This window comes from Oncorhynchus keta, chromosome 18 (assembly GCF_023373465.1).
Source record: "Oncorhynchus keta strain PuntledgeMale-10-30-2019 chromosome 18, Oket_V2, whole genome shotgun sequence".
NCBI lineage: Eukaryota > Metazoa > Chordata > Actinopteri > Salmoniformes > Salmonidae > Oncorhynchus > Oncorhynchus keta.
Window position 1 is genome coordinate 10,563,089 of NC_068438.1, and position 12,927 is coordinate 10,576,015.

General features: G+C 46.5%; 1 protein-coding gene across 3 annotated transcripts in view; it reads right to left on the bottom strand.

The window, feature by feature from the left end:
• The window catches only part of LOC118396827 (ankyrin repeat domain-containing protein 13B), a 42,901-nt gene that overhangs the window by 9,423 nt on the left and 20,551 nt on the right, over positions 1-12,927 (bottom strand). For all 3 annotated transcript variants that reach the window (XR_008067754.1, XR_008067753.1, XM_052467398.1), the window contains exons 4-10: positions 8,261-8,306; positions 7,855-7,998; positions 6,859-7,075; positions 6,391-6,457; positions 6,002-6,083; positions 1,154-1,218; positions 632-768 (exon numbers count right to left, since the gene is read on the bottom strand). Coding sequence is in view for 1 of the 3 variants with exons in the window: in XM_052467398.1 (XP_052323358.1) it covers positions 632-768; positions 1,154-1,218; positions 6,002-6,083; positions 6,391-6,457; positions 6,859-7,075; positions 7,855-7,998; positions 8,261-8,306 (758 nt within the window). In the remaining 2 variants the exon portion in view is untranslated. The remainder of the gene's footprint in view (positions 1-631; positions 769-1,153; positions 1,219-6,001; positions 6,084-6,390; positions 6,458-6,858; positions 7,076-7,854; positions 7,999-8,260; positions 8,307-12,927) is intronic.

Below are 12,927 nucleotides of genomic sequence, written 5' to 3' on the forward strand. Positions count from 1 at the left end.
GCATCTTTGTTGGTCACGCAGACATATTGAAAAACTCTGAGAGACCGGAACTCTACTTCTATCTCATCCTAGAACATTTATCAAATCCTGAGAGAATTTTTTTAGCCTTGTAATTTGTTGCACTGCAAAAGATCGGCTTCACCATTGACTCGGCAATCAACTGTTCTCTAAAGCAGTGTGTGCGGGGTTTCTGTTCAGGCCATTCCATGTTGACTTTCAACCGATGAGATAATGTACTAGTAGCCTAGTGATCGGGCTGGGACACCATCTCACTGTTGTCTTGTCACAATAACCAGCAGAATTCTAAACGGCTATTGATGTGACATCCAGGTTCGTAGTCAATTACGGGATCACACATCATACGTAGATTGAATAGAAGGTAAACATGTACATGCATGGGCCAGAGCCAAAACACTTGACAGGGCCAGAGACATACTGTAGACGGCATCCAAAATGGCACCCTATTCCCTACATAATGCACTACATTGGGCCCTGGTCAAAAGTAATGCACTATAGAGGGAATAGGGTGCCATTTGGGATGCATACATATTGTATGGTTCTGGACAGGGCTATTATAGCCAAGGGCCCCAGGCATGGAGGTTGTTATAAGGGCTGTGATCACGGCTGTCACCTCTGAGTCTTGGTGGTGAGTTGACAGGGGTGGCCAATATCCCGGGTGCCCAGGGGCAGGTTGGGATTGAAGTACTCCTCGGGTGTCAGGGCTGTGGGGTTGGTCACGGCAGGACTTGACATCTGAGTCACTAGGGCCTGTTGAGAGAAGGGGAGGTATGGAGAGGAGAGGAGAGGAGAGGAGAGGAGAGGAGAGGAGAGGAGAGGAGAGGAGGGAGGGTGAAGAAAGAGAGCGAAAGAGAGAGGGAGAAGGAAGGAGGGTTAAGAGAGAGAAAGAGAGAGAGAGTGAGAGGATGAGAGAGGGGGATAAAGATTGTCAGCGGGTTTGCCGGCAGAAGCCAATTAAAATGGTCATCAATATTTAAGAGAGAAGAGAAGCCCAGGGACCTCTTTACTCATAACAATATTGACAGCTATGTTGGCTTATGATTCACTGTAGCAATAAGGTCAAATCCATATGCAATGATGAGGATTAGGATTGATGATTGTGATGAGGAGGATAATGATGACTGTGACCACTAACCCCATTGTTGGGCCCCACGTGTTGCTCGGCGATCCCTAGGAAGTTCTGAAGGGGCGTCTTACCGCCTGAGGAAAAGGTCACATCAGTGGAACATACATGAGAGGAACTCAGAGCAAGTCAATGACCATAGAAATAGGGTTAGTAGGAATTTTGGAATGTTGACGTGGTAGTGGAGGCGGGAATGTCTGTTCTACTAATACTATTTCTATGTCTGCAACACTAACCTAAGAATTCTCGACTGGTGTCTCTCATCAATTTTGGAGGGATGGAGATGGGATAAGGGACCGGGGGAGTTGGGTTCTTGGAGGGAGGGCTTTGAGAGGGACGGGGCAGGTGATCAGAACAGAGCACTTTGCTGGGAAGCCCAGGGAGGGAAAAACAAGGACGCACTTCGGTCCGCAGGTAGTATTACTTTTCATTACTTTTCATTACATTTCATTATAGTACAACGGTTTGATTTGTCTAATCTTAGCAATTTCTTCTTAGCTAGCTACATAGCCGTCTTTGTATCAAAGATAATTGCGTAATTATCGTATTTCGTCGTCCTAACGTAGTCTACTGCCCAGCAGCTAGCCAGCTAGCTAACGTCCACCGTCTACCGAATAGCAGCACTGTAGAAACTATTACACTCAACTGAACGACTTGATTAGTGTAGTGTTAGCTAGCTACATAGTTGTCTTCGCTGTCTTCGTATCCAAGATAATTGTGTATTTTAGAGTGTGTAGTCTTAGAGTGATTATCTTAATTTACTGAGGTTAGCTAGCCAGCTATTTGTCGTCCTTAACGTAGGAGACACTGCTAGCTAGCTAACAGCTAGCCAACGTCGACCGAATATAACTTCCCACTCAACAACCCGGTCGCATTCCGCTTCGCTCCACAGGTAGTATCACATTTTCATTTCATTTCATTACAGCACAACGGTTTGATTTGCTTGATCGTAGCTAGCTACATAGCTAGCTACATAGCCGTCTTTGTATCAAAGATAATTGTGTAGTCTAGAGCGATTTTCTAGGTTAGCTAGCCAGCTATTGTCGTTCTTTTAACGCAACGTAACGTAATCAACACTGCTAGCTAGCCAGCTAGCCCCCGAATAGCTGCACTGCAGAAACTATTACACTCAACGGAACGACTTGATTAGTGTAGTGTCAACAACGCAGCCACTGCCAGCTAGCCTACTTCAGCAGTACTGTATCATTTTAATCATTTTAGTCAATAAGATTCTTGCTACGTAAGCTTAACTTTCTGAACATTCGAGACGTGTAGTCCACTTGTCATTCCAATCTCCTTGCATTAGCGTAGCCTCTTCTGTAGCCTGTCAACTATGTGTCTGTCTATCCCTGTTCTCTCCTCTCTGCACAGACCATACAAACGCTCCACACCGCGTGGCCGCGGCCACCCTAATCTGGTGGTCCCAGCGCGCACGACCCACGTGGAGTTCCAGGTCTCCGGTAGCCTCTGGAACTGCCGATCTGCGGCCAACAAGGCAGAGTTCATCTCAGCCTATGCCTCCCTCCAGTCCCTCGACTTCTTGGCACTGACGGAAACATGGATCACCACAGATAACACTGCTACTCCCACTGCTCTCTCCTCGTCCGCCCACGTGTTCTCGCACACCCCGAGAGCTTCTGGTCAGCGGGGTGGTGGCACCGGGATCCTCATCTCTCCCAAGTGGTCATTCTCTCTTTCTCCCCTTACCCATCTGTCTATCGCCTCCTTTGAATTCCATGCTGTCACAGTTACCAGCCCTTTCAAGCTTTACATCCTTATCATTTATCGCCCTCCAGGTTCCCTCGGAGAGTTCATCAATGAGCTTGATGCCTTGATAAGCTCCTTTCCTGAGGACGGCTCACCTCTCACAGTTCTGGGCGACTTTAACCTCCCCACGTCTACCTTTGACTCATTCCTCTCTGCCTCCTTCTTTCCACTCCTCTCCTCTTTTGACCTCACCCTCTCACCTTCCCCCCCTACTCACAAGGCAGGCAATACGCTCGACCTCATCTTTACTAGATGCTGTTCTTCCACTAACCTCATTGCAACTCCCCTCCAAGTCTCCGACCACTACCTTGTATCCTTTTCCCTCTCGCTCTCATCCAACACTTCCCACACTGCCCCTACTCGGATGGCATCGCGCCGTCCCAACCTTCGCTCTCTCTCCCCCGCTACTCTCTCCTCTTCCATCCTATCATCTCTTCCCTCTGCTCAAACCTTCTCCAACCTATCTCCTGATTCTGCCTCCTCAACCATCCTCTCCTCCCTTTCTGCATCCTTTGACTCTCTATGTCCCCTATCCTCCAGGCCGGCTCGGTCCTCCCCTCCCGCTCCGTGGCTCGACGACTCATTGCGAGCTCACAGAACAGGGCTCCGGGCAGCCGAGCGGAAATGGAGGAAAACTCGCCACCCTGCGGACCTGGCATCCTTTCACTCCCTCCTCTCTACATTTTCCTCCTCTGTCTCTGCTGCTAAAGCCACTTTCTACCACTCTAAATTCCAAGCATCTGCCTCTAACCCTAGGAAGCTCTTTGCCACCTTCTCCTCCCTCCTGAATCCTCCTCCCCTCCCCCCCCTCCTCCCTCTCTGCAGATGACTTCGTCAACCATTTTGAAAAGAAGGTCGACGACATCCGATCCTCGTTTGCTAAGTCAAACGACACCGCTGGTTCTGCTCACACTGCCCTACCCTGTGCTCTGACCTCTTTCTCCCCTCTCTCTCCAGATGAAATCTCGCGTCTTGTGACGGCCGGCCGCCCAACAACCTGCCCGCTTGACCCTATCCCCTCCTCTCTTCTCCAGAACATTTCCGGAGACCTTCTCCCTTACCTCACCTCGCTCATCAACTCATCCCTGACCGCTGGCTACTGGCTACGTCCCTTCCGTCTTCAAGAGAGCGAGAGTTGCACCCCTTCTGAAAAAACCTACACTCGATCCCTCCGATGTCAACAACTACAGACCAGTATCCCTTCTTTCTTTTCTCTCCAAAACTCTTGAACGTGCCGTCCTTGGCCAGCTCTCCCGCTATCTCTCTCAGAATGACCTTCTTGATCCAAATCAGTCAGGTTTCAAGACTAGTCATTCAACTGAGACTGCTCTTCTCTGTATCACGGAGGCGCTCCGCACTGCTAAAGCTAACTCTCTCTCCTCTGCTCTCATCCTTCTAGACCTATCGGCTGCCTTCGATACTGTGAACCATCAGATCCTCCTCTCCACCCTCTCCGAGTTGGGCACCTCCGGCGCGGCCCACGCTTGGATTGCGTCCTACCTGACAGGTCGCTCCTACCAGGTGGCGTGGCGAGAATCTGTCTCCTCACCACGCGCTCTCACCACTGGTGTCCCCCAGGGCTCTGTTCTCGGCCCTCTCCTATTCTCGCTATACACCAAGTCACTTGGCTCTGTCATAACCTCACATGGTCTCTCCTATCATTGCTATGCAGACGACACACAATTAATCTCCTCCTTTCCCCCTTCTGATGACCAGGTGGCGAATCGCATCTCTGCATGTCTGGCAGACATATCAGTGTGGATGACGGATCACCACCTCAAGCTGAACCTCGGCAAGACGGAGCTGCTCTTCCTCCCGGGGAAGGACTGCCCGTTCCATGATCTCGCCATCACGGTTGACAACTCCATTGTGTCCTCCTCCCAGAGCGCTAAGAACCTTGGCGTGATCCTGGACAACACCCTGTCGTTCTCAACTAACATCAAGGCGGTGGCCCGTTCCTGTAGGTTCATGCTCTACAACATCCGCAGAGTACGACCCTGCCTCACACAGGAAGCGGCGCAGGTCCTAATCCAGGCACTTGTCATCTCCCGTCTGGATTACTGCAACTCGCTGTTGGCTGGGCTCCCTGCCTGTGCCATTAAACCCCCTACAACTCATCCAGAACGCCGCAGCCTGTCTGGTGTTCAACCTTCCCAAGTTCTCTCACGTCACCCCGCTCCTCCGCTCTCTCCACTGGCTTCCAGTTGAAGCTCGCATCCGCTACAAGACCATGGTGCTTGCCTACGGAGCTGTGAGGGGAACGGCACCTCAGTACCTCCAGGCTCTGATCAGGCCCTACACCCAAACAAGGGCACTGCGTTCATCCACCTCTGGCCTGCTCGCCTCCCTACCACTGAGGAAGTACAGTTCCCGCTCAGCCCAGTCAAAACTGTTCGCTGCTCTGGCCCCCAATGGTGGAACAAACTCCCTCACGACGCCAGGACAGCGGAGTCAATCACCACCTTCCGGAGACACCTGAAACCCCACCTCTTTAAGGAATACCTAGGATAGGATAAGTAATCCTTCTCACCCCCCTAAAAGATTTAGATGCACTATTGTAAAGTGGCTGTTCCACTGGATGTCATAAGGTGAATGCACCAATTTGTAAGTCGCTCTGGATAAGAGCGTCTGCTAAATGACTTAAATGTAAATGTAATAGTCTTCTCTGACCAAGGAAATGACTGGAAAATGCTTTAGGGCCACTTGTTGGAGCTTCAGTGCAATTATCCTATTCAGAGCCTCTCAACAGGGGTGTGTCTATTAGTGCAAACCATAGCTAAATATTTTGCAACTCAAACAAGCGTTTCTTATTGGACAAGTTCAGGTTAGTCCTTCCCCGTTTCAGCCTGTTTTCTTCCTAGTGAATATTTAGGGCTGTATCCTGACCTGAGATCAGCGCGCTCAACTCAAATCTTTGCACAATCCTCCCATTGAAGTCAATGAATGACTTACACCAAAGTCTGTGCTGCACACGCTTATCTCAGCTCCGAATTGAGCCCTTTTACTGCATCTAAGCCAAGACGTGGAAGATTACCAGAAATGACGCAAGGGGATTTTTAAACAAATAGGTAGAACTTCAGCAAAGAGAGACACCTTTGGGCTTCGCCTTGAGTGGCTCACTGAGATGGTCCGTTCGGGTTCGAGTGATCAGTTCCACATTGGAGGCGCCGTACACCTAACAGAGAAGACAAGGACAAGTAGAGTGTCATGGTTATGAGACTCTGGATAAATAGCGCACTATATAGGGAAGAAGGTACCAATTGGGAAGCACATTCGGTGACTGATTTAGGTTAGTGATGTAGTAGGGAGGTGGGCTCACTGCTGAGTCTATGTATATTGATAGTGCTTTACTCTAGAACCAGTGCTCAGGAAACAGATGACATTATATACTGTACGTCTTGAACTTTAGAGTGTTTTATTTCATTCGGGCAAAACCAAATCGAAAGCCAGGGATAGAAGGATTAATGACTCCATGTCTGTACCTTAGCCTCGTACCCGTTCACCATCTCTGTCTTCTCACTGCGCCAGCCAAGGATGCCAGTCTTATTCCTGCCAGACAGACAGAGATAGCCAGACACAAAACAACAGGTCAGACTTCGAGGTGGTCTTCTCCCTCCCTTCAATTCATATTCAGAAATTGATTATTGGCATGTCGAGCGTACCGCTGAAGCTGCCAAAACGACAGAGGTGACACTCAACAAGCAATAAATGATGATTACACATTCTCACCTCCCCCTCTCTCACTTTTTTATGCAATCTGACCTGCATGAGAGATGTGTCTGGTCTTGCACTTAGTGACCCCCCTCCCTCCCTCCCTACCTCTCCTCTTCTCTTCTCCTCTTTCCCTTATCCCTCACTCACTACCATTGTTCTACCCCCTTTCTTTTCCATACCCATCTCTGACCTTGCTCAATGCTAACCCTCTTTCTCTCGTTCCCTCCATCTCTCACCTCTCAAAGGTGATGTTTTTGGTGTCTAGCTGGGTGGTGACCACGGGGGCGGAGAGGCGGGCTGCCACCTGCTCCTCGCTGGGCAGTAGTGCCCCCAGGAGGCCCAGGCCGGTAGTGCCCCGCTGAGGCGAGGGAGACGTCAGAGAAGACACACACAGGGTCTCACAGAACACCAGCTGTCTGTCGTGGTCCACCTCCATCACCACTGCACTGGAGTCTGACAGATAGACAGAGAGGAGTACTTAGAATGAGAGTGAGAGAGCGAAGGGGTTAGAGAGAAAGATGGGTTAGAGAGACCGAGGAAGAGGAGGAGGATGGGTTAGAGACACTGATAAACGGTCAGAAATGGATTTAGACAGAGATAGAAAGAAAGACGGGATAGAGAGAGGGAGAGACTGAAAGATGGATGGATTAGAAAGAGACGGGAAGGGAGAGAAAGACAGGTTAGAAAGAGACGGGAAGGGAGAGAAAGACAGGTTACAAGAGAAAGACAGGTTAGAAAGAGACGGGAAGGGAGAGAAAGACAGGTTAGAAAGAGAAGGGAAGGGAGAGAAAGACAGGTTAGAAAGAGACAGACAGGGAGTAAGACAGGTTAGAAAGAGACAGACAGAGAGTAAGAGCGACATAGACAGAAAGGAGGAGGAACAGTTAAACTGAAGAGAGCACTAGAGGTAGAGAAGAGTAGGTTCAGACTCACATATGGAGGAGGAGAGTCGAGAGAGACTGAAAAGAAAGGTCATATAGACCGAAATGGAGTGCAACAGAAAGACGGAGGAGGCCCATTTAAAAAGATGGAGGAGTCACTAAAAGACAGTGAGAGGAAGTTCTATCAAAACAAGATATGGAGAGATCTGTCAGACAGTGACTAACTTAATGATGACAGTGAGAGGGGGAAAGAAGGAAGGAAGCCCTGTGACAATAGAAAAGAGGACTCGACCACACATACACACAGACTATCGCCCACACAAACATACACACTGGCCCCTGAACCCTGACCTTGACCCCGGAAGATGAAGCTTCGGTTTCCTCTCTGCCAGGTCATCTGATCAAAGCCCATGAGAGTGGTGTCTACACGCAGACACTGGCCACTCTTCCACACGCGGTACGTGTCACTGGGACAGATACGAGACACCAGCGGCACTAAGAAAGAGAGAGAGACAACCATAGAAATATAATTCCTAGAATGGCCATTCTAGTCAATGGCCCTGTGATGGGTGGACTGGTGGCTATTTTGAATGTGATTTCTTTGGGGGTCTAAACCATTCTAGGGATTCTATTTCTCTGGAGACAATGCAGACCCACAGAGAAAGGAAGTCTGTCACCATATACAGTCAAGCAGGAAGCCATCATCCATACAGGTAAACATCTGAGAGACCGAAAACATGTATTAATTATAACTTACCCCAGCTAGTAAACTCCCATTTCATCTCCACGTAAAAGTCCTGAGCCTTGAGCAAAAGAGAAAGAGAGAGAGAGAAATATAGACCCACATATTCCAATTGGCTAAACTTAAACTCTTTAACATCCTTCTCAGCTCTGGCATCTACCCCAATATTTGGAACCAAGGACTGACAACCCCAATCCACAAAAATGAAGCCAAATTTGACCCCAATAACAACCTTGGGAAATGCGTCAACAGCAACCTTGGGACAATCCTCTGCGTTATCATTTACAGCTGACTTGTACATTTCCTCAGTGAAAACAATTTCAATTGGCTTTTTACCAAATTACCTTACGACAGACCACGTATTCAACCTGCACAACCTAATTGACAAACAAACAAAACAAAGGCAAAGTCTTCTCGTGCTTTGTTGGCTTCAAAAAAGCTTTTGACTCAATTTGGCAAGAGGGCCTGCTATACAAATTGATGGAAAGTGGTGTTGGAGAAAAACATACGACATTATAAAATCCATGTACACAAACAACAAGTGTGCGGTTAAAATTGGCAAAAAACAAAAACATTTCCACAGGGACATGGGGTGAGACAGTGATGCAGCTTAAGCCCCGCCCTCTTCAACACACATTGGCGAGGGCACCAGAACAGTCTGCAGCACCCGGCCTCACCCTACTAAAATCTGAAGTCAAAAGTTTACTTGTTTGCTTATGATCTGGTGCTTCTGTCCCCAACCAAGGAGGGGCTACAGCAGCACCTGGATCTTCTGCACAGATGCTGTCAGAATAAAATTTGACATACCAATTAGGATCTGGCTAAAAATACTTGAATCAATTATAGAACCCATTTCTCTATGGTTGTGAGGTCTGAGGTCCACTCACCAATTAAGAATTCACAAAATGGGACAAACACCAAATTAAGATGCATGCAGGATTCAGCAAAAAATATCCTCTGCGTACAACGTAAACTACCAAATAATGCATGCAGAACAGAATTAGGCCGATACCCGCTAATTATCAAAATCCAGAAAAGAGCCTTTAAATTCTACAAACCTTCTCAAACAAAGCCATCACCCATAAAGAGATTAACCTGTAGAAGAGTCCCCTAAGCAAGCTGGTCCTGGGGCTCTGTTCTCAAATACAAACAGACCCCACAGAACCCCAGGACAGCAACACAATTAGACCCAACCAAATCATGAGAAAACAAAATGTATTTAACTAGGCAAGTCAGTTAAGAACAAATTCTTATTTACAATGATGGCCTACCGGGGATCAGTGGATTAACTGCCTTGTTGAGGGGCAGAACAACCAATATATATTTACCTTGTCAGCTTGGGGATTCGTTCCAGCAACCTTTCGGTTACTGACCCAACGCTCTAACCACTAGGCTACCTGCCGCCCCATAGTTACTTGACAAACTGGAAAGAATTAACAAAAAAAACTGAGCAAACTGGAATGCTATTTGGCCCAAAACAGAGAGTCCACAGTGGCAGAATCCTGACCACTGTGACGGAGCCAAAATTAAGGAAAGCTTTGACTATGTACAGACTCAGTGAGCATAGCCTTGATATTGAGAAAGGCCGCCATGGGCAGACTTGGCTCTCAAGAGAAGACAGGCTATGTACACACTGCCCACAAAATCAAGTGGAAACTGAGCTGCACCTAACGTATTGGTGACAGGGAGCAGTATTTTCACATCCGGATGAAATGCATGCCCAAATTCAACTGCCTGCGACTCATCCCCAGAAGATAAGATATGCATATTATTAGTCGATTCGGATAGAAAACATTCTGAAGTTTCTAAAACTGTTTGAATCATGTCTGTGAGTATAACATAACATATTTAGCAGGCGAAACCCAGAGGACAAACCATTCCGATTTTGTTTTTTGAGGTCACTCTCCTTTCAATGAATTTTCATTGGGAATCCAGATTTCTAAAGGGGCCTTCTTGCAGTTCCTACCACTTCCACTGGATGTCACCAGTCTTTAGAAATTGGTTGAGGTTTTTCCATTGTGTAATGAAGAAGTAGCCCTGTTCAGATCGAGGGTCACTTGTAGTGTACTGTTAGAGGCGCGTGACCAGAAAGCTAGCTACAGTTGGTTTTTCTCCTGTATTGAACACAGATCCTCCAGTCTTCAATTTGATCAATTATTTACATTAAAAACATACCTAAAGTTGTATTACAAAAGTAGTTTGAAATGTTTTGGGAAATTTTACAAGTAACTTTTGAGATATTTTGTAGTCACGTTGTGCAAGTTGGAAACCGGTGTTTTTCTGGATCAAACGTGCCAAATTAAATGACATTTTGGATATATATCGACGGAATTAAATCGAACAAAAAGGACCATTTGTGATGTTTATGGGACATATTGGAGTGCCAACAAAAGAAGCTCGTTAGTTAAAGGTAAGGCTTGAATTATATTTTTATTTCTACGTTTTGTGTCGCGCCTGCAGGGTTGAAATACGCTTTTCTCTCTTTGTTTACGGAGGTGCTGTCCTCAGATAATAGCATTGTTTGCTTTAGCTGAAAAGCCTTTTTGAAATCTGACATGTTGGCTGGATTCACAACAAGTGTAGCTGTAATTTGCTATCTTGCATGTGTGATTTAATGAATGTTTGATTTTTATAGTAACTTATTTGAATTTGGCGCTCTGCATTTTCCCTGGCTTTTGGACAGGCGTCCCACATATCCCAGAGAGGTTCTTCTTAATCTCCTGCCAAATGTATGACCACATATTTCCCTCAGAATGCACAGACACAAAAAATCATTTGAAAACAAATCCAATTTTGATAAATGCACATATCTATTGGGTTAAATACCACAGTGTGCAATCACAGCAGCAAGATTTGAGACCTGTTGCCACAAGAAAAGGGCAACCAGTGAAGAGCAAACACCATTGTAAATACAACCCATATCCCATATGTTTATTTATTTTCCCTTTTGTATTTTATCCATTTGCACATCATTACAACACATAATATGACATTTGAAATGGCTTGATTCTTCTGGAACTTGTGTGAGTTTAATATTTACTTTTCCCTTTTTATTGTTCATTTCACTTGTATTGGCAATGTAAACATATGTTCCCCATGCCAACAAAGCCCCTTGAATTGAATGGAATTGAGAGAGAGAGGGAGAAAAGGGAGAGACACCCATACACACACAACAGACACACAGAACAGGGACAAGAGAGTGAGAAAGGAAGACACCACAGGAAAAAAAAGAGAGAAAGAGAGTAATTTTGTTGGCGTGGCCAGGAACAAAGGACAGTAAGCTGTTCCAGTCCCATCCCAGGGCTGGTGGTGAGCCAGACAGATGTGGAGGAGGAGGGATTCATAGAGCTAGTGGGGGAAGTGCAACGTTCTGGACTTGGGAGGGAGAGAAAAAGAGAGAGGGGTGAGGAAAGGAGTCCACATCAATCATAAACTGTGTCCGTGCACATTGGATATCTGTATCCGTACCCATTGGATATCTGTATCCGTGCACATTGGATATCTGTATCCGTACACATTGGATATCTGTATCCGTACACATTGGATATCTGTATCCGTACACATTGGATATCTGTATCCGTGCACATTGGATATCTGTATCCGTGCACATTGGATATCTGTATCCGTACCCATTGGATATCTGTATCCGTACCCATTGGATATCTGTATCCGTACCCATTGGATATCTGTATCCGTACCCATTGGATATCTGTATCCGTGCACATTGGATATCTGTATCCGTACCCATTGGATATCTGTATCCGTACCCATTGGATATCTGTATCCGTACCCATTGGATATCTGTATCCGTACACATTGGATATCTGTATCCGTACACATTGGATATCTGTATCCGTGCACATTGGATATCTGTATCCGTGCACATTGGATATCTGTATCCGTGCACATTGGATATCTGTATCCGTACACATTGGATATCTGTATCCGTGCACATTGGATATCTGTATCCGTGCACATTGGATATCTGTATCCGTACACATTGGATATCTGTATCCGTGCACATTGGATATCTGTATCCGTGCACATTGGATATCTGTATCCGTACCCATTGGATATCTGTATCCGTACCCATTGGATATCTGTATCCGTACCCATTGGATATCTGTATCCGTACACATTGGATATCTGTATCCGTGCACATTGGATATCTGTATCCGTGCACATTGGATATCTGTATCCGTGCACATTGGATATCTGTATCCGTGCACATTGGATATCTGTATCCGTGCACATTGGATATCTGTATCCGTACCCATTGGATATCTGTATCCGTACCCATTGGATATCTGTATCCGTACCCATTGGATATCTGTATCCGTACCCATTGGATATCTGTATCCGTACCCATTGGATATCTGTATCCGTACCCATTGGATATCTGTATCCGTACCCATTGGATATCTGTATCCGTACCCATTGGATATCTGTATCCGTACCCATTGGATATCTGTATCCGTACACATTGGATATCTGTATCCGTACCCATTGGATATCTGTATCCGTACCCATTGGATATCTGTATCCGTACCCATTGGATATCTGTATCCGTACCCATTGGATATCTGTATCCGTACACATTGGATATCTGTATCCGTACACATTGGATATCTGTATCCGTACACATTGGATATCTGTATCCGTACACATTGGATATCTGTATC